Below are 22,705 nucleotides of genomic sequence, written 5' to 3' on the forward strand. Positions count from 1 at the left end.
TAATCTATAGTGGAGCCAGCAGATAAGGATGCTTTTCTCTACTTGACTTAAAAGACAAATCACAAATTCAATCATGGCTGGGATCACATGGTCAAGTCTGTATTGCTAATCCAAGCAGCAGTATCTTAATGCATAGAAGACAGCATGTAGAACAGTGGTACATAGGCCTCAAAGAGCAAACCTGAGTCTTGAATTAATAAATGAGAAATAATTTTGTAAAGTGTGCACAATTATTTAGCAGCCTGAATAAGGGTGTAAAATAATGCTGTTTATAGCTTGAAGATGATGTCCAAGTGCTTTTTGGGCACACTGATCTGCTTGATTTGGTTAGTGTTTTGCAGAGGGGGAGCCTTTGTTTCAGTAGATTAAATTTTTGTCCCTATGGAGTGCCATAAAGCATGCATTTTACCATCTGTTGGGCTTTTTTTTTTTATTGTGCCACTCTGTTGCACTCTGCTTCGCCTGAGGGTAAAAAAGGTTTCTGCAGCTAAGCCTCTCTTTCTGTTATAGGCCATAGTGCAGTACTGTAGAGAGAACACTATTGCCACTGCTGCTTCCAGCCAACTGAGCACAAATATACATCTCACAACAATCAGAGAACTCATTTCAGAGGATAAGTAATAGAAAAAGACCTGGATAGATACATACACTGAACAAAATTAAAAACACTTTTGTTTTTGCCCATTTTTCATGAGCTGAACTCAAAGATCGAAGACTTTTTTTTATGTACACAAAAGGCCTATTTCTCTCAAATATTCTTCACAAATCTGTCTAAATCTGTGTTAGTGAGCACTTCTCCTTTGCCAAGATAATCCATCCACTTCTCAGGTGTTGTCGCATTCTGTGTTACAGGAAACACAGGAGAGGGAACCAATTGCAGGTAAGTCCTTTATTTAAGGGGTAATCCAAAGGGGTAAACAGTCCAGGCAGGGTCAAAACCAGAATATCCAAACAGAACATAAACAAGACACGAAGACAAGGTAAGGCAAGGCAAGGCAAGAAGTGACGGACGTGAATAACTATAAACATTAAACAAGGACTCCGTAACACAGACTCAGACAGACCGGGTATAAATACACAGAAGGATGATGAGGGAACTGGAGACAGGTGGGGAACAATCAATTAACTCAAACAAGGAGGAAGGTGACCAAATAAGGGAACAGGAAGTGATAAGGTGACAGACACCGTGGGAAAGGAGGACACCTAGCGGAAACCCAGGGAACACAACCCAGACACTGTGACAGTACCCCCCCTCTACGGAGCGGCTCCCAGACGCTCCACGACATACACAAAACAGAGACCAGGAGGGAGGCGGACAGGTGGAGGCTCAGGGGGAGGGACGGAGGGCCAGAAAAGAAAAACATGGGGAACAGGCACCAGAATGTAAACACAAAACAGGGAGACCAGGAGGGAGGTGGACTGGAGGAGGTTCAGGGGGAGGGACGGAAGGCCAGGCTAACAGAGAGGAACAGGGACAGGAGTGAACACAAAAACAAAAAGCAAAAAACAACATGAAGCCCCCCAGGGCGGAGCAGAAGACCACCACAACCGTGTGGTCCGGGCGGAAGCCCCCCAGGGCGGAGCAGAAGACCACCACGTCAGTGTGGTGGAGACTGGAGTCCCCCAGGGCGGAGCAGAAGACCACCACAACCGTGTGGTCAGGGCGGAAGCCCCCCAGGGCGGAGCAGAACTCCGTGCGGCTGGATCAACGGGACGATGAAACTCTGGTAATCCCCTGGTGTCCTTACTGGACTCCAGAAGATTGGTGCTGGCCTGACACTGCTCATGAAGATCATTGGTGACTTGTATTTGCTCATGAAGATCAATGGTGACTTGCCTTTGTTCATAAAGATCAGAGGTGACCTGCCTTTGTTCATGAAGATCACCGGTGACTTGACTCCGTCCTTGAAGATCACCGGTGACTTGACTCCGTCCTTGAAGATCACCGGTGACTTGACTCCGTCCTTGAAGATCACCGGTGACTTGACTCCGTCCTTGAAGATCACCGGTGACTTGACTCAGTCCTTGAAGATCACCGGTGACTTGACTCAGTCCTTGAAGATCACCGGTGACTTGACTCAGTCCTTGAAGATCACCGGTGACTTGACTCAGTCCTTGAAGATCACCGGTGACTTGACTCAGTCCTTGAAGATCACCGGTGACTTGACTTGACTCTGAAAGGTCACCGGTGACTTGACTTGACTCTGAAAGGTCACCGGTGACTTGACTTGACTCTGAAAGGTCAACGGTGACTAGCCCTGACTCTGGAGGATCAGCGGTGACTAGCCCTGACTCTGGAGGATCAGCGGTGACTAGCCCTGACTCTGGAGGATCAGCGGTGACTAGCCCTGACTCTGGAGGATCAGCGGTGACTAGCCCTGACTCTGGAGGGTCAGCGGTGACTAGCCCTGACTCTGGAGGGTCAGCGGTGACTAGCCCTGACTCTGCAGGGTCAGCGGTGACTAGCCCTGACTCTGCAGGGTCAGCGGTGACTAGCCCTGACTCTGGAGGGTCAGCGGTGACTAGCCCTGACTCTGGAGAGTCAGCGGTGACTAGCCCTGACTCTGGAGGATCAGCAGTGACTAGCCCTGACTCTGGAGAGTTCACTGGCACCTGACTCGACTCTGGAACTGGCACCTGACTCGACTCTGGAGGGTCCACTGGCACCTGACTCGACTCTGGAGGGTCCACTGGCACCTGACTCGACTCTGGAGGGTCCACTGGCACCTGACTCGACTCTGGAGGGTCCACTGGCACCTGACTCGACTCTGGAGGGTCCAGTGGCACCTGACTCGACTCCGGAGGGTCAGCTGAGAGTCTCATCCTGTGCAGCGGCGCTGGGCAAGCAGCCATCTTGGGCCATGACTCTGGACAGGCGGCCAACTTGTACTGTGGTGCTTGGCTGGCGGCCATCTGGGGTTGTGGCGCTGGACCGGTGGCCATCTTGTACTGTGGCGCTGGACCGGTGGCCAATTTGGGCATTGGCGCTGGGTTAGCGGCCATCTTGTGCTGTGGCGCTAGGCAGACGGCCATCTTGGGGCTGTGGCGCTGAACCGATGGCCAAAGTGGGCATTAGCGCTGGGCTAGCGGCCATCTTGTACTGTGTCGCTGGACCGGTGGCCAATTTGGGCATTGGCGCTGGGTTGGCGGCCATCTTGTGCTGTGGCACTGGAACGGTGGCCAATTTGGGCATTGGCGCTGGGTTAGCGGCCATCTTGTGCTTGTGCTTGTGCTTGTGCTGTGGCACTTGGCTGGTAGCCATCCTGGGCAGTGGTGCTGGGCTGACGACCACCCCGCCGGAAGAGACAGGAGTGGCTGGGGCATCCCACCGAAGCCGATGCTGCAGGTAGCGCACAAATTCCCAGAATTCCAGGGTCTCTAACTGCGCCATATCCTCCTGAGACACTGGATCATCCAGCCTGCCATTGAAATAGTCTTTAAGGGCTGCGTCATTGTATCCCATGCCCTCGGCCAGGGACCAGAACACCTATGCCAGGGCACCCACCTCATTGCCCTCTTGGCGGAGGGCGATCAACTTCAGATACTTCGCCCCCCGCTCCGCCATCCTGGCTGGGGAGCGGGAAAAAGACATACCGCTGGTTCCTTGCATGACGGAGTCCTTCTGTCGCGTTCGGTGTTACAGGAAACACAGGAGAGGGAACCAATTGCAGGTAAGTCCTTTATTTAAGGGGTAATCCAAAGGGGTAAACAGTCCAGGCAGGGTCAAAACCAGAATATCCAAACAGAACATAAACAAGACACGAAGGTAAGGCAAGGCAAGAAGTGATGGACGTGAATAACTATAAACATTAAACAAGGACTCCGTAACACAGACTCAGACAGACCGGGTATAAATACACAGAAGGATGATGAGGGAACTGGAGTCAGGTGGGGAACAATCAATTAACTCAAACAAGGAGGAAGGTGACCAAATAAGGGAACAGGAAGTGATAAGGTGACAGACACCGTGGGAAAGGAGGACACCTAGTGGAAACCCAGGGAACACAACCCAGACACTGTGACAGGTGTGGCATATCAAGACGCTGATTAGACAGCATGATTATTGCACAGGTGTGCCCTAGGCTGGCCACAATAAAAGGCCACTCTAAAATGTGCAGTTTTACCACACAGCACAATGCCACAGATGTCACAAGTTTTTAGGGAGCATGCAATTTGCATGCTGACTGCAGGAATGTCCACCATAAGCCGTCTCCAAAGGCATTTCAGGGAGTTTGTACATACAACCGGCCTTACAACCGCAGACCACGTGTAACCAACACCAGCCCTGGACCTCCACATCCAGCATTTTCACCTCCAAGATCGTCTGAGACCAGCCACTTGGACAGCTGCTGCAACAACGGGTTTGCATAACCAAAGAATTTCTGCACAAACTGTCGGAAACTGTCTCAGGGAAGCTCATCTGCTGCTCGTTGTCCTCATCAGGGTCTCAACCTGACTGCAGTTTGTTGTCGTAACTGACTTGAGTGGGCAAATGCTAACATTCGATGGTGTCTGGCACTTTGGAGAAGCATTCTCTTCAAGGATGAATCCTGGTTTTCACTGTACAGGGCAGATGGCAGACAGCGTGTGTGGCATTGTGTGGCTCAGCAGTTTGCTGATGTCATCGTTGTGGATTGAGTGGCCCATGGTGGCGGTGGGGTTATGTCATGGGCAGGCTTACATTATGGACAATGAATACGGGTGCATTTTATTGATGGAATTTTGAATGCACAGAGATACCGTGACGAGAACCTGAGGCCCATTGTTGTCCATTCATCCACGACCATCACCTCATGTTGCAGCATGATAATGCACGGCCCCATGTTGCAAGGATCTGTACACAATTCCTAGAGGCTGAAAACATCCCAGTTTTGTGTGTGTGTGTGTGTGTGTGTTGTTTTGTTTTGTTTTGTTCTCTCTCTCTTCATAAAGCAATAAAGGGAATGTTAAAAAACAAAGCTCTTTGTGATAGTTGAGAAAATCATTCAGTACTTATACTAATATCTATTTTCCCCATTTTACAATCATTTTGTGATTATGCAAGTATGGATCATACTTCCAGTCAACAGCTCTCATATGATGATGCACCTATACCCAGGCCTTTTGTCATGAGCTCAGCTAACTGTGTGCTTCAAATGAGACCTTTACAGAGTAACAAAGATGGTAAAATAAGGATAGGCTCAGTTTCACACTGACCCCCAGATCTATTTCCCCCACATGGATATCTATGAAAGTGAAGCCACAGTAGTGGCACAGGTGCTAAAAGCTCAGCTCAGGGTATCATTTACTGTCAGAGTGTGTCTGTTTCTCAAAGGGATGCAAAATGGATAGCATATAATTGTGCATTTCTGGAGGACTGGGTAAAAAGAGATCTTGGAACTCTTTGATGCAAGCTTTTAGGTAATGCAGATCAAGATGTTTGAGACTTGTTGCTATGACCGGTTTTAATGTCTGTGCCTGTTTTTTCTCTTTCTCAGCCTATTCGCAACACATGGAAAACCATATCAGCCCTCCAAGCTATCTGAGCCAGCCGCTACCTCCGGTGCATTCTGGACGCTACTCTCCGACCCCAAAAACCACGGTGGGGGATGATGATGTAACCAGGTACTGTCAAAAAATGTCTACATAAATCTGTAATGGCTCTTATACTCAATTTTTTTTTTGCCATAATGCAGTGTCCAGCAATGCGTTGCTGTCTGTCTGTATGGATCAACGTTTTACTCTTTTACTGTTTAAATAAACAAAACAAATCATGGTCCTTACAAGGGCTGGGTATTGATACAGTTTCCTGATTTAGTTCCTTTCTTTGATGAAAGAGTAGTTTGTGAGTCTTTTTCAGTGACTGATTAAAAGGAGTGGCTCATAATATTCATTTTTTTTTCAGACTACATATTGGTGGTGCTGTAAATGATTTTGTGCAACTCAACAGAAAGGTGTTTTCCTGTCATTATTTTGTGGTACACTTAGTATCATCAGTTGATCACCAGATTAATCTTGTACTTAAAAGCTTATTGTTTGAGTTCAACAAAAGGGGAGCTTCAAGCTGCTTCAAGATTATTTTTATAATGTGATGCCAGAACAAGTCAGTACTGTGATGCCCATATGTGATGTTCAGGATGATATCATGACCTGTTTAGTGGATGAGATGCTCTCTGAACTCTTTTGATATAGTTCACGGGAGTATCGAATTGCTTTTTACTTTTACTCCGGTCAGCTGGCCCAAGCTGCCAATGCCTCTCTGAGGGAGTTGTCAGTTGAGAGGGCAGATGGCACTTACCCTTTCAGCATGTCATCCACGTCTGAGAAACATGTGATGATTTTACAAGTTTAAATCTATTTTAAAATTAGAATTGGCCCACTGTAAGAGAGCACAGTAAAAAAAATCTAACTGGTTGCAAAAAAAAGGTGCGGTAATGCCATTTATCCATTTATTACTTTTAGACAGAGAATTCTGACCCAAAACGACACATCATTGCCAATTTAGCAATTTGATAAGCTCCAAATTTAGCCCATCCATTTGATGCGTGGGTTCATTTTCATAAAAACCACTGTGCATCATCAAGCCTCTTAGCCAGCTTGCCAGAAAATGAATAAACAAGATTGTCGTAATCCAGCAGAACGAACGATTCTATTAATCTGACTATTTAGGTGCACAGGAGAAATTTAATGCAGCCTGAAAGAAGCATGTGGCCCATTCTAGATGTCATTGTATTCATTGTTGTTTTTTATAGCAATGAAATGATTTGATAAAATGGTGTTTGATTTTACAGTATCAGTATTGTAAATTAGCCACAGGATTGTTTTGTGGCTGTGTGTAGTAGAATTAGACCAGCAGTGCCTCCAAGAGGCCAGTTATACACACTGACCTTGCACTCTTAAAGGAGTGTTCATTTGTGGCACAGAAAAAATCCTTTCAATTTGCCCCTTGGTTTGAAACTCACATATTTAGTAATGCACTTACAGAAGTGTTCAAGGCACCTGGAAGCAGAAATTTGATGCTCATATATTTTTATAGCATGTTAAATATATTAACATAGAAAACCGTGTCTAAACTGTAATGATATTTTACAGTATTACTGTTTTTACTGTATTTTGATCAATTAAAACCGCCTTGGTGAGCATAAGAGACTTCTTTTCACAGGTGGCCTTGTCATTAAATGTGATCTTTGATAACTGTTTGTTTCGGACAAAATGAATAGTTTGTCTATGATGCTGTGAGTCTGTAGGTTTAGTTTTTTAATGTTGAAATAAGGACACGTGTTTTTATTTTTAGCTTATGCAAGGAACCCAGGAAGGTGGTGCTGCATCGAGGCTCTACAGGGCTTGGCTTTAACATAGTGGGTGGAGAGGACGGAGAGGGCATATTCATTTCCTTCATCCTAGCCGGGGGTCCTGCAGACCTCTGTGGAGAATTGAGGAAAGGAGACCGTTTGGTGTCTGTGAGTATTTTCAGATGAGCATCTAATCAGGAGTATTTCTTACAGTGTTTAGCAGACATACAGAGCTCAGTGCTAAAGCTTGTGCAAGACCACTATCATAATGCTAATCATATTGATATAAAAATGGCTGTACCTTTCTTAGGTGAATGGAATAGACCTACGCAGTGCCACTCATGAACAGGCTGCGGCAGCTCTGAAGAATGCCGGACAAACAGTCACCATTGTTGCCCAGTACAGACCAGAGGGTGAGTCTTTCTCAATGGAAAACAGTGGCACTCATTAAAAACAAACCAGAAAGCAATCAGTGATCAGCAGGAGCATTTTAGCTGTGTTATTGCGAGAAGTAAAAAGCTAATAATCCAATACTCCAGTTTTATAGCCTTCTTTTGACTCCTTTGTGCCGTTAAGTCGAGTCTTAAAGAGAACTCATCAAAATTTGATTTGGATATTAAGTCATCCAAGTCTGTCTGTTCAAACGGTCCTACAGACCTTTATTATACATTTCTGATGCTTTGTCTTTCACTCCCCTTGATTTATTTTTATTTTTTTTATAAGATAGACTTTTAACAGCAATAGACTCACATTTTAAAGTATTGATCCTGACAATGGTTGTTCTGCATCATTTACATCTGTGCGGCATTTACATCCTGTGAACATTTTAGAAAAGATTGAAAAAGAAGGTTTCCGTGATAGAGCACAAATTGGTGTCCAATTGCTACTTAGTATCATGACAAAGCTGTCTGTCTGAATATTTGCATAGCTTTGATCACGTGTTTTATTGATAACATTGTTTTTTATGCATGTATATTCAGCAACACTCTTTTTACTTGAGTCTTTCATTCCCTCACACACACAATGTTTTTTGAGGGCATTCAACAGCAGCATTCTGGGAAATGTGCAGTAGTGATATTTGTGGCCTTGTGTTTTAGAGTACAGCCGATTTGAAGCCAAGATCCATGACCTAAGAGAGCAGATGATGAACAGCAGCATCAGCTCAGGCTCAGGGTCCCTGAGGACCAGTCAGAAGAGATCACTATATGTCAGGTACTAGACAAATATCTCCAAAAGAACTGGAACACTACATATAAAGTCGCTATGAAATCAAAACTGACAATTCATATTTTTATGGAATATTTCAGTGCTTGTTATAAATAATTTACAGTGAACTGACTATTATCTTTTTTTTATGTTTATTATTCATGTTGCCTTGTAATATTTAATCAATCAGTTTTAACCTCCCCCTTCCTCTTGCAATGACATCTCTTTTCTGATTATCTGTGCACCGGTGCAAGGGCTGGGCAGTAATACCTCCCCGCCAGCAACCTGTCACTCACATGAGATCACAGCAATTAGCTAACAACAGCGATTCAACTGTCCAGTCGATTCCTGATGGACGAAATCAAGTCCTACATTTTTACTTTTTTTTTCTTGTTCAGGAAGCTGTTTCACATGAATATACAACACTGTAGGGAAGAATAGACAATTACAATGTCCATTTTATGTCAAAGCTGTTTTTTTTTTACTAAATTGTATATTCAGAATAAGATATCTTATATTTGCAGTTTACACAGGTCTATTGAAATGGTTTAGCAATTTTTAAAGCTTCTGGTCAGACTTTACCAGATGCTCTCAGCTAAAGGAGCAAGTATCTAGTCTGTGTTTTTCCTTTGGTCTTACTTTGACTGTATTTTCTGCAGGGCACTGTTTGATTATGATAAAACAAAGGATTCTGGGCTACCCAGCCAGGGCCTAAACTTCAAATTTGGAGACATACTGCACGTAGTGAATGCTTCAGATGATGAGTGGTGGCAGGCACGGCAAGTCACTCCTCAAGGAGAGGCGGAGGAAATGGGCGTAATTCCCAGCAAGAGAAGGTGAAAGATTGAAGCTCATAAAATTACAAATAAAATTATTATTATTATTTGCAGATACATTTAGGCTGGTAGGTTTACTTGAATGTCGGTCATGCTGACCTTTGTGCTTGTATTAAATAGTAAAAATAGGTCCCCCAGCACCATGCCACCAAAGTCTTTAAGAATTTTTTGAGTTTATCATTGTGTATGCTTAGCTGATGTGCTTGTCTTAGAGATGTTCTGATGAAGGAGATTTAAATGCAGAACAACTGATTGATTTTGAATAACAGCTATTGTAATACGAGATCCTTATTTTTTCTCTCAAGAGTGGAGAAGAAGGAGAGAGCAAGGTTAAAGACAGTTAAGTTCAACTCCAAATCGCGAGAAAAAGGGGTGAGTGAACTTTTTCTTACATGCATACCTACAAAGATTTAAACAATGCTCTGTTCCAAAACCAAGTGAGTTTGCTTTAAGTAACTGATTTGCAACACTTTGTATTGAAGTAAATTGAGTAAATCTGGGTTTAAAGCAACATTTCTCTCAACTTGTCCTCCACCTTGCATTAAGTTAAGAGTTCATTTCAATATGTTTTGGGATTGCTTTCTCTGCAAACCATAAACTACCATTCAAAAGTTTTTGGTCGATAAGATTTTTACTGTTTTTAAATAATACAGTAAAAACAGTAATATTGTGAATTATTATTACAATTTAAAATAACTGTTTTCTGTTTAAATTATTTTAAAATGTAATTTATTCCTTTGCCATTAATCCAATCTTCAATGTCACATGATTCTTCAGAAATCATTTTCCAGATTTCCTTTAATTATAAGTGTAGAAAACAGTGCTCCTTTATTTGTAATACATATTATGACACTTAACAGTATTTTTTTAAATGAATATAGCATTTTTTTAAATAGAAATATTAAGTAACATTATAAATGTTAATTTAATGCATCCTCACTAATAAAGATGGTAATTTCTTTCAATAAATAAATAAAGAAAGAAATCCTGCTGACCCCAGCCATTTGATTAATTACATTGGCATGCTGCCTTAGATTTTGTCCAAAAGGTGGAATCCTAGAAAACAGCATTTTAATCTGCTGCACTTGCTTTCTTCCTTATGGAACAACCTTTTCATCAAGAGTATCATACTTGGCAGATCACTAGGGATTGGAACAAAGCTCTTATGTTGCTTTTACTGTGTATCTAGAATGACTTTGAAATGCATTTCAGATTGCTTTACAAATTAGTATTTGCTAATGTTCTTACCTCTGTGAAAATATGACCATTTGATATTAACTCACAATTAATAATGCTCAGTCAGTGCATTCAGTGGAATGTAATATTGTGATACTAATCAGTCTGCCAAATGAATGGTACAGTCTAAATTAACAGCATGCATAGCTGCAAGTGTCGCAGGCCCAAAAAATGGCCATATGTTATATAACACAATATAACAGTGCTATTATACATCTGTAACTCATTTATGAGGCATAGAAGTCAAAACACCAGATTATCTAACAGCCCTAGAAAACATGCATGATAGGAAAAACGAAAGACAAATACGCTTGCCATTGATGTCGGACTGCTCCTCCTCCTGTATGCCACACCTTACCTCTCCTGTCCTTCATCCTCACACTTTTCTCTTTTTACCTACCATCCAGCGCTCTCCGATAATCCATAGTGCTGCAGTGTAAACCAGCCAGGCTTATAACTGATCACTGCATAGGAATGGAAATGCACCTGTAGTCCTGGTGCTGCATCACTATACAGTAATGCTTAAATAATTTTAGATACAGGCTGTTTTCCCAGCAAAGTATTTCATACTATATTGGCCTGCCCTTGAATGAAAGAAAAGTAAATCGGGCCAACTTGCTTTTTGTTTTGTTGCATGTCGCTGCGGATAAGAAACCAGCCACAATCAAAGCAGTTATAGGCCTCCACATGCTTCTGGCACACTCGCAATGCTTCTTACCCTCTGGATGCAAATCTGTCCGTCTGCTTCTCTTGTGTTTGAGATTTCCTGCTGCTAGCTGTTTTTAAGTCTGTGACTCAAATCCATTTATTTGTCCACTTCAGTTCTTCATGCATTTCAAATACAATTCTGACTTTGTGACGTCCTCCATTAATTAACATCTATAAAAAAGAAATTGTATCAGTGGGATTTAAATAAGGCATCAGAGGTCCACAAAGTCAAGAGCAGAACATTCATCCTTTATTTTTTTTCATATGGACATTAGACGGCACTCTTCCCCTTCCCTTCTTTTCTTTTGCCCTCCCCTTCCTTCTCTTCCTCAGCAGTCCCTCAATGACAAGCGTAAAAAGAATCTGTTTTCCCGCAAGTTCCCTTTCTACAAGAACAAGGAGGCGAGTGAGCAGGAAACAAGCGATGTGGACCGTAAGTACAGAAATCAGCACTTCAGCACAATGCTGGGCAAGAATAGGGCAGCAGCAGGTCATAAGGACAGAGGTGGGCACTGCTCGACTGGACACAGCAGACATCAGAGCCTACTTTAGATGATATAGCAACACCAGTGGACAGGGACAGCTAGGTGCCTGCTGTGTTCAGTGGTTGGACCAGGCCTTAGAGTGTCTCAGTAACCCTTGTACTCTTGTGGTTGTTGTCTCTCTTGTTGCTCCCTTCCTGACCGATCCACAGGACAACCCAGATGACATGCTATCCAAAGGCCAGAGTAAGTCTCCCATGAAGATGCCAGTCACCTCTGGACCAGACTTCCACTCTATCTTTCTTCCTCTCACAGATCTCATTATTTACTCTCATAATTCATACAGTACCAAACAAACAGTTTTTCTATATCTGCTGTTGATGGTGGAGGTGAAAGGTTTTTTTTTTTGTTTTGTTTTTTTACTTTCGGTCTCATTGTGCTCTATGGAATTTCCTCTTATTCCGTACCTGCATACTTTATTTTTGGTTATGGTTGACTCCATCAAATCACACTAATATGGGCAACAGCGTTGAAGACACCTTCAAAAATAAATTCCAGATACTTTGTAACTAAATGATTTTTGGTAAAGGAAATGAAATGCGAGCTGAAAACAAACCAGTATTTGCGATTTGCTGTTTCTGGTTGGAGGTTGTATTCTTAATGTGAGATTGAGGGGGCAATCTCAATCTAGAGACCTTTTTTTTTTGGACAAAAGTTTAAATGCATCTTTGTATGCGAGATGAGTCATCTTTTGCTGGAATATAAATAATAAAAGGGTTAGTTCACCCAAAAATGAAAATTCTGTCATCATTTACATACCCCCATGTCATTCCAAACCCATAAGACTTTCATCTTTGAAGCAAAAATAAATATATATTTTTTTTAATTCTAGTCTTTTGAAGAGACGTGATCACTTTATTTCAAGGGTCTCCAGCTGTGGGCTGCAGACTTAAGTTCCATCCCTGCTCCAACACAACTATCTATGATTTTCAAGTTACCTTGAAGACCTTGATTACCTGGTTCAGGTTTATTTTATTAGGGTTGGAGCTGAACTCGAAGGTAGCTTTCTAAAAGCAGGGTTTGAGATCACTGCTTTATATGATGGATATATTTAATTTAGGCATTAATTTTATTTATTTGTTCTGTTCATCATATGAAGCAATTCTGTCTCTACAAAATACCTCGATTCATTTACCTTCACAGTGTCTTTATGAACTTTTTGAAGCTTCAAAATTGTGGTTGCTTAGAAATTGAAAAAAACTATCATATTGTGTGTTCCAATAATGAATGAAATTTTGTGTTTGGAATAAGTAAATACATTTTAAAAAGATAAATTAGATTTTTGCACATTCCCTTTAACATTGTATATCTGTAAATCTGCTAGTTCAGTCATTTTTAAACATGTTTGATATCATTGACCTGTTTATATATTGAAAAATACTAAATATTGTAAAAACCTAGCTGAAAATAGAAAAAATATAGAGGAAATATTTAGGTTCTATTACTTTAACATTGTGTTACAGTACTCTTAGATGTACAATATGAAGAGATACATAAATCAATGACTGATAGTAGAAAAAAAATTGAGTCCATAGACTGTATAAAAACATGGACGTTGTGTCCATGACATCACCTGTAGGTTTCTGAAGAGTGTTTTTGAAGCCTAAAGTGGGCAGAGAGCGGGCCATCGCCATCTTGGCAGTGTGTCACCATGCGTCCAGGATAATCGATAATGGGCAAAGAGGCGTGAGCTGGTTGCTGAAACCACGGCCATCTAGTCACTCAAGTGGCCACGCCTTTAATTATGCAGAACTTTAAGGCTTAATATAATTTAAATGGGTGAGTAATAAAAAAAAAGTTGCAGTTGTAATGAAGGGCAAAATTAGCTATATAGTCCCAAACCACTTTTTGTACCAGGTTGTAAACATTTTTTTCTGCTGTACAGTTGGGCATTTGGGAAGTCTATGGGACTGACTTCCTTGTGGAGCCAGCCTCTAGCGGCCAGTCAATGAATTACAGTTTTAGTCACTTCCGTGTTGGTTTCATGAGAGAGACCAGAAGGTTGCCGCTTGGATTAATCTCATGGATTCTGACAAGTTTTTTAGAAAGCAGAATTAAACCGTAATGTGAAATTATGTACGTGTAACTTATTTGGAATTTTTTTTATTATTATTTATTTTACTATGACCTGTGCTAGACTTTGACACTTTGTCAACTGTTTAGAGTAAAGTAGCGTATAACCTAAAAAAACTACCAGATAAACTCATTTCATGGGGTCTCAGAAGATGTACTATGTCCCTTAGTGGTGTGAGTATTTCTCCACTGTGGTGAGACACGGGACGGGTATTTTTGAGTCACCTCAAGCATCATCATGTGCTCCTATTCTTGGTTTTCATCATCCATTCCACCTCTGTTATGATTTCAGAGCACTTGACCTCTAATGCCAGTGATAGTGAGAGTAGTTACCGTAAGTTTTTCCTTCCAACATTACCATTCATCTATCTTTCTCGTCTGCCCCCCCCCCCCCCCCACACACACACACATTTTACACTGTTGTTCTCTCCCCTGTCCTCTCTGCTGTGCATTAATGTGTATGGGAGATCCATTTCATAATGCAACATAAAAATGAATAAATTACCAATGTTAATAAATTACAAAGGAATGCTTTTGTGGATTTATCAAGAGTTAACATTGCTGCATGTCCCCCTCAACTGAGCAGCACTGCAGCGAGACAGGCTGGGTAATGTTCCAGAAGCTTCACAGATACAATACCAAAATCAATCAGTGAGCCCTCTGCCAGCCCCTGGCTCAGTCTCCATAGCAACAGTGCACCCACCCCATCATTTCCCAGCCCCTGCCCTCTCTCACAGTGGTGCTATATCAAAGCCACTCTAAAGATATTACTATACTGTCTCATGGGGGCAAGATATTACACACCGCTGTGATCAGCAGTACAGAATGTACATTAATGCAGGGCACTAGTCCTGATACATCACTGTTCAAAAGTTTGGGGTCAGGAAGATTTTTTTATTTTTTTTTCAGTAAGAATGCTTGAATGTTTTTCTTCAACAAGGACACATTAAATAAAAATGTATCTTGGTTTACACAAAATATATGAAGCAGCTCAACAATTTTCCATTTTTTGTCACTTCAAATCAGCATGTCAGATTGATTTCTGAAGGATCACGTAACAGCTGTGCTATCACAGGAATAAAATACATTTTATATATATATATATATATATAACAAATTGTAATGTTTCACAATATTATTATTAATATTATTATTATTTAATATTATTATTATTATTATTATTATTTTTTTTATCAAATAAATGCAGCCTTAGTGAACATAAGAGACTTTCCGACCCCAAAATGTTGAATGGTTGTGTTAAATTAAATAAATAAATACATTTAATTTTGTAGCTATTTATTTTTATATGGATATACTTTAATACATTTTTAATAAATACATTTTGATTACTTGAAAATAAATTATATAGCTTAGCTATAGTGCAATGTAGCTCCATGACAGCAATACATACTGGAATAATAACTGGAAAATGCAGTCATTCAGTGCAAGACATTTTGTGTGTTTTCCTTTGTGATCTCTCATACATGTGAATAACTAACAAATCAGGCAGTTAATTCCATTGCAATATTTTGTATTTTAAATATGCAGTATGCTTCACTTTGATGCAGTAAACAGCACTAGCATGTCACAGGCTCTTAGGAATTCCGCCCTTAACCTTGAAGAATGATGTTCATTCATTTACAGCATGTATCTGCCTGTAACTCATAGTGCACACGGGGGCAGTGAGACCTACTGAGATCCACAGAAAGAGCTCCACTTTAATCAACATGATGGTTTCATACCAATCATGATGGAGGACTCCATTGCTTTTCACTAATCATTTGTGTGGCATACATACCTCTAGTGACCACAAGGGGATCTCACGTAGCTGTCTCTGCAATTTCACACATTTCATAATAATGCATGAGCAGAAAACATTGCATCGATTTAAGGGTCTTAATATGCTTGACTGTATTTAATAAAATTATTTAACATGGGAAAATTACACAAGAATATTTACTTTTCTAAGCTTAACTGTATGTGTGTGTTCATATCTCAGGTGGTCAAGAGGAATATGTGTTGTCATATGAGCCAGTCTGTCAGCAGGAAGGTAAAATGTTAATGATTGTCTGTATCAGTAACATCAACCCATGAGATTTCACATCAGTGATTCTTTACAGGAGAATGTGACCGATTTCATGAATGCTCTTTCCACAGTGAACTACTCGCGACCAGTGATTATCTTGGGTCCAATGAAAGACAGAGTAAACGATGACCTGATCTCAGAGTTCCCTGACAAATTTGGTTCCTGTGTTCCTCGTACGTATCTGTACACTGATTAGATAACATGATGAGGGAGACATTATTCTAGATGCTGCAGTGGAAATTACAGTGGTGCTTAAAAGCATGTCAAATAAAAAGACTGCACTGACATGGCTGAATAAAAATATAAATATATATATATATATATATATATATATATATATATATATATATATATATATATATATATATATATATTAGGGCTGGGCCTAACACCTTATCGCTTTAATGCATTAATTGATAAAGGCCGATAATTGTTTTATTGAATATTAACAGTATTTTTTTTTATTATGAAAAGTCTATTGAATAGATAGTCAGAAAAAAAAGTCAGAGGTTCTTTGCCAGGTGACCAAAGCAAAATATCAAATATTTAAAATAAGCCAAAACAAGCATAAAAAAAGCAAAATCCAGATATTAATTTTTCTAGTTATGACAAACTCGGGTAGATATTGTGAGTGAAAAATACCTCCTCCTAATCCTCACTGAGCAAAAAGTCACAGTCTTTGAATATTGTGACACAGAATAAACTTAGATACAGCACCTATTACGATTTAATACTTTATGCATTTGTTCAAATTCATATACATACTGTTTAAAACTACAAATTTGCAAACACTTGTTAACTAAATTAAGTAATTATACTACAACCATGGGTTCAGTACAGATTTATTACAAATGAAGCCTGTAGCTTATGCTGCTCTCTGTCTCAGATACAACAAGGCCGAAGCGAGATTATGAGGTGGACGGGAGAGACTACCACTTTGTTGTGTCCAGAGAGCAGATGGAGAGAGACATACAGGAGCACAAGTTCATCGAAGCAGGCCAGTACAACAGTCACCTGTATGGCACCAGTGTCCAGTCTGTCAGAGAGGTGGCAGAAAAGGTGAGATCCAGATTTATTTCTCAGCATAAAAAGTGCTTTTCCACTAAATATCACTAAATATACATATGCCGCGTTTCCACCGAAGTTACCCGGAACATTTGTACCAGGAACTTTTTTTCCCAGGAACTTTTTTCCCCCCAGACCTGTTGCTTTCTGCGTTTCCACCACGGTGTAAAGTACCGGGAAGATTAGGCAAATAGACTGGTGACGTAGGTCTGCGCGCGTTACTCAATAGAAAGTACGCTGATTTTGGACGTGCATTCTCGGCAGTGCGGACTTTGTGCATTCGACTCGGGAGTGTGATGTCCACGACGACGCAAATCCAGTAAATCTGCAAACAGCAGCATATACTTGATAACTTCAGTCAGCTGACCATGGCTACTATTTTCCTCTCTGTATATTTACAATAAAACGAAATCAAATACCACTGCCTCCTTTCGTTTTCATTTAAGCATAATAACAGCTGCAGAAATGTACTTAGTTCAGGGATATGTGTATACAGCCATTACAATGAAACGAAATATTATATAGATTTGCCTTTTTTATTTTCATTTTAACATATAGATAAGTTGAATACAGACCAAAGATAACCTGTTAGATTTACCCAAAACGAATTATATTTTATTTTTAACCACTAAAGAGACATCAGAGCCAGCGGCACACATCAGAAGGTCTAACCAACGTGAGGCTGCTTCTCGGCGGATACATGCGCACTGAGCTCTCGCTGATCGCGTGGAGTTCACAGTCTCTGAGATCGGCGAAACACATTTTTAAAAAGGCGCTGTCTTTATAAATAAACCACAGATTTGAGTTTTAAACAACTACATTCTTGCCTGAAATACTTTTAGAATTACATTTCATGACACAATAAAACAGTAATATTTTGAACATGATCCGAATAAATGGTGGTTGAACTCAATCAATGCTGCGTGAACTCAACTCGCTTTGGCTATTGCGATTTTCCTCTCAGTATATTTACAATAAAACGAAATAGGATATCAAATACCACTGCCTCCTTTCGTTTTCATTTAAACATAATAACAGCTAAATAAATGTAGGCTACTTTTCAGGGATATAACGTTACAGCCATTACAATGAAACGAAATATTATATAGATTTGCCTTTTTTATTTTCATTTTAACATATAGATAAATTGAATACAGACCAAAGAAAACCTGTTAGATTTACCCCGCAGCTGAATTATATTTTGTTTAACCACTAAAGAGACATCAGAGCCAGCGGCACATATCAGAAGGTCTAGCAGAGGTGAGGCTGCTTCTCGGCAGATACATGCGCACTGAGCTCCCGCTGGTCGCGTGGAGCTCACCGTCTCTGAGATCGGCGAAACACATTTTTAAATAGGCGCTGTCTTTATTAATAAACCACAGATTTGAGTTTTAAACAACTACATTCTCGCCTGAAATACTTTTAAGATTACATTTCATGACACAATAACAGTAATATTTTGAAAATGTTGATCTGAATAAATGGTGGTTGAACTCAACCAATGCTGCGTGAACTCAACCAATCAGGATGTTTAGCGGCCAAGTCCCGCCCCCCAAAGTTCCAGAACTTTGAAAAAGTACCACCTCGCCAGCAGGGACTTTCTGAGGGGCATTTTTTTACCCGGAACTTTATTTAGTTCCTGGTTCCTGCGGTGGAAACACACCGAGTACCAGGCCAAAGTCCCTAGTTCCTGGGTAAAGTTCCTGCGGTGGAAACGGGGCAATACATTACATTTACCAGGAAACAATGCACAATGTTTACTTATGGTGTTATTGAGGAATGGAACTTAGCATTGTTTCTGGAGAAATAGGCACGATATGCATGATACACCTGCACAACTGCTGACAACACAGGACTTTAATGCATACCATGCATCCTTATTGCTTGCTGTATGGAAACCTTGTCTTTGGTGCTCTCCTCAGGGCAAACATTGCATTCTAGATGTATCAGGCAATGCCATAAAGAGACTGCAAGTTGCTGTGCTTTACCCCGTCGCTATTTTCATCAAACCAAAATCAGTGGAGAACATCATGTGAGTAAAAGACAAGGAATCAGATTAGCATTTACAAAGAAGATCATTGTCTGTTAATAAGGTCACACTCTCGCTCTGACTTAAGGTCTGTTCACACCAAGAACGATAACTACAAAGAAAACGATATTAGCTTCCACACCAGCGAACGATATCGTCTATTTATTCCAAGTGCACGAGCGTCTGCTGCTTTAAATTCTCTAGCTCATTACAGCAGGATGGATTCTGATTGGCTGTCAGTGACTACGTTTACATGCAGCCAATAACCCGTTCAAAACCGGGATATTAGCAATAACCCGGTCGCGCACGGCCATGTAAACACCGGCAAAAACCCGGATATGCTCATATCCCGGTTTTTAAAAACCAGGATATTATACCTGGGGTACCCCTTTTCTAACCCGAATATTTGGTCTTGTAAACGCGTTTCGGCATATCCCCATCAAAATGTGTGTTCTGCGCATGTTCTATTCGCAAGGAATCTTGGTCTTTTGAGTAGAGACGGCGCATAAAAAAACCCTGCATGCAGTATAGAGGCACAGTAGTGTCAAGTGCTGCTGGTGGATCAGTACCAGCGCCAAAGCGCATACAAAGACTATCGCTATCTGCCCCAAACTATTCATTATCCGCCTGCTGCTGCTGTTGTTGTTGTTGTCTTTGGATACACGAAGAAGAATCGGAAATGACGCATATTGCGTCTTGTTGTCCGTACGTCCAGACGCTAACCGTGCGTCGCCGTTTACATCGGGATTGACGACTGATTACACATTCCATGCATACAGGAGTAACTCTCTCTGCTCACGCATGTAAACGGGTTATCCCGAATGTTTCAGAAACCCGAATAGTGACCTTAACCCGACCATAACCCGAATTTTAACAGCATGTAAACGTAGTCAATGTTTTTAATCGCTCATCAGCTGGGAAAAAAATTGTTCTGAAAGTTATTCCAGCGATATGGTTTCTGTGTGCATTTATCTTTATAGTTGTGGTGTGGACTCTGCTATTCTATAATACTGAGAACTATTTAAGAACTATATCTTTATTGTTATCGTCCTTGGTGTGAATGGGCCTAAATACATTTTCATGGTGCAGATGGAATAGGTGGGATATCTATTGGAGCACAGTGAAATCTATTTATTTCTCGAAATAGTTTAGTATGCAAGCATCACTGATGTATGAAAGTTTTTTTCTGTCTCCTGCTGTAATGCTGTTTGCTCTCTTTCCTCAGGGAGATGAATAAAAGACTGACAGAGGAACAAGGCAGGAAGACCTACGACAGAGCCATGAAGCTGGAACAGGAGTTCATGGAGCACTTCACAGGTCTGTTTGCTCAATCTGTCTGTGACTCTTGTATAGGCATCAAGACAACAGCTAACCCCAACCCACATTTCTGATTTTACAATACATTATAGAATGAATATGTAGCAATAATGAGGTCGGGGTTACACAGGAAACACAAACTGATCGAATGTAATTCAAGAGAGAGAGAGTTGGTAAATATGAGCAGAGAAGGCTGTGAAAGATCTGCAGTGTTTATCTTTTTGGTCTTTTATTCAAAATATATTTAAAAAAAAAAATTGGCCATGGTGGAATCTTCATTTTGTGCTCAGTGACCCATTTTTATGTTGATTTTGATGTTTGTTTTGGACCCTTGTCTTGATTGATGATCCAGCCAGTTATAAGATTTCTAGCAGAGGCAGTCAGGTTTAGATTTTTACTCTGTTGGTATTTGATTAAATCCATAAAGCCATGTGTCAGAACAAGATGTCCAGAACCTTTTTGGTTTTATCTGACTATGGAGCACTGTCTTGTTTTAAGTTCCAGTAGTTTCTTGAAACCCTCCCAAGCAAAAATTGGTCATGTACATAGGTGCTATTTGATATATTATTTGATATTGAGTCTTTCTGACCTAATTTCACATTTTTGCAATTCATCAGCTGTGATCCTTGGAGAATCTTTGGCAACTCAAACGATCCTCCTCGCCATGCATTGAGACAACATAAACACATGTCCACTTCTGAGATGATTTTTAACATCTCCAGTTGATTGGAACTTCTTCATTTTTAAACTAACAGAATTGTTGCCTATTGTAGAACTGCCTTTTAACTGGTTTTACTCAATGTGATGGACGATTAAGGGACTCTGACCTTTGTGTTACCTCATATTTATACACATTTGAAACAGGGAATGATGGCTGGACAATTGGAATTTTTATTTTGAATGAAAAATCATAAGGATAAAACAATGCAGATAAAAAGTAAAAATATATTTTGTATTTGTATTTGCATTTGCAAACCATAATTTAGAAGATCAAATCTTGGGTTGTCTATGTGACTGCTGGCAGTTTGTGTGTTCTACATGTATTAGGTGTTTTATTCTTGTCACTGCTATCACCTCACTATGATCATCTCTGCATTGCAGCTGTTGTTCAAGGGGACACTTTGGAAGAGATCTACGATCTAGTCAAGCAGATAATTGAGGAACAGTCTGGGCCATACATATGGGTACAGTCCAAGGAGAAACTATGAACGCCTTCAGGAGTTTATCATCCCTCTTTCTCTGCCTGGTTTATTTATTGATTGTGTATTTTTTTTTTTTCTTTCTGGTAATCTCAGTTGGGCTTCTGCAGATGGCAGAATTCTCTTAATCCAGATTAATAACAGATTAATTCCTTAATCCAGCATACTTCAATCTCTGTTTGGTCCTATATCTTCACTTCCTTCTTCTAGTTCCTCAGTAGCTATTTCAAGAGAAGATGATCTGTCCTCATCAGATCTTTACTGCTTCCATGCTTACAGAAAGCAAAACTATGCCAGACCAGCATCTGTTTACCAGGGGTTTGGAAAAGGTACAGTTCCTTAATGTTTAAGGGAGGTTACTTTGTAAGGACAAAGACGGCGATCTGGATTTTCTGGCACACGTCTCTTTCATTTGACCCGTTTTATGTTCTTTTCGTGTAAATGGTAACATGGAACTCAAGTCTCAGGCATTGGATTCATTAAAATGGTGAGAAACACAAAACTTTGCACGTTGTAGCTTCTAAGACCAGGTGTTCTTCCGCCCTTCTTTCTCATTGTTCATTTCCTCCATAGTCCTGTATGCTCCACACATTCTTTGTTGTTGATTTACTTCTTTTACTTTCTTCTGACTGTTGTATTGGCATGCTTATTCTCCTCATTCTGTGTTATGGAGCCATTGTGTTTAGATGATGTCCCGCTGCACAGATGTGAGACGTGTGCCGCCACTGTTAGAATGTCATAGTCTACAACAGTGTCTTACAGAGTACGTGTTTTCAACACTTTGATTTACATTTAGGAAAGTCTGCCATTTATAAGAAACTGATATTTTTAAGAGGCAATAAAATGTCACTGCATATGTGGAAGAAATTTATTATACAATGAGATCTTAACAGATATTTAACCCTCCATAAACTGCCTATTTTGTTATAATAAAAGTCTATATTGAGCTTTACTTCAGCACTATTATGATGGGAGTTATTTTCTTGACATCGTAAAATGTATATTAGAGCAAAGGATAAAAAAAATAAATAGTATGAATATATTTACCACCCTTTATTTTCCTAAACTGAAACAAATGATCAGATGCAGGGCAGTGAGGGGAATGCGGAGAAAACAGAGCCTAGCAGATGATAAACA

The 22,705-nt window shown here is 40.5% G+C and overlaps 1 protein-coding gene across 18 annotated transcripts in view; it reads left to right on the plus strand.

Moving 5' to 3' along the window:
• Positions 1-22,520, plus strand: part of LOC132155146 (discs large homolog 1-like protein) — a 156,254-nt gene extending 133,734 nt beyond the window's left edge. For 10 of the 18 annotated variants that reach the window (XM_059563968.1, XM_059563970.1, XM_059563973.1 and 7 more), the window contains 14 exons: positions 5,478-5,604; positions 7,274-7,439; positions 7,582-7,684; positions 8,369-8,483; positions 9,137-9,313; positions 9,619-9,685; positions 11,591-11,690; positions 14,165-14,206; positions 15,872-15,922; positions 16,030-16,131; positions 16,845-17,017; positions 18,946-19,055; positions 20,278-20,369; positions 21,471-22,520. In XM_059563968.1, coding sequence (XP_059419951.1) covers positions 5,478-5,604; positions 7,274-7,439; positions 7,582-7,684; positions 8,369-8,483; positions 9,137-9,313; positions 9,619-9,685; positions 11,591-11,690; positions 14,165-14,206; positions 15,872-15,922; positions 16,030-16,131; positions 16,845-17,017; positions 18,946-19,055; positions 20,278-20,369; positions 21,471-21,577 — 1,532 coding nt within the window. In that variant the 3' untranslated portion in view covers positions 21,578-22,520. Of the gene's footprint in view, positions 1-5,477; positions 5,605-7,273; positions 7,440-7,581; positions 7,685-8,368; positions 8,484-9,136; positions 9,314-9,618; positions 9,686-11,590; positions 11,691-11,951; positions 11,986-14,164; positions 14,207-15,871; positions 15,923-16,029; positions 16,132-16,844; positions 17,018-18,945; positions 19,056-20,277; positions 20,370-21,470 lie in introns of all 18 variants that reach the window. The other 8 variants (XM_059563969.1, XM_059563981.1, XM_059563983.1 and 5 more) reach the window with 3 other exon arrangements.
• Positions 22,521-22,705: the final 185 nt, after the last annotated feature.

Source organism: Carassius carassius, chromosome 12 (genome assembly GCF_963082965.1).
Source record: "Carassius carassius chromosome 12, fCarCar2.1, whole genome shotgun sequence".
NCBI classification, from domain to species: Eukaryota; Metazoa; Chordata; class Actinopteri; order Cypriniformes; family Cyprinidae; genus Carassius; species Carassius carassius.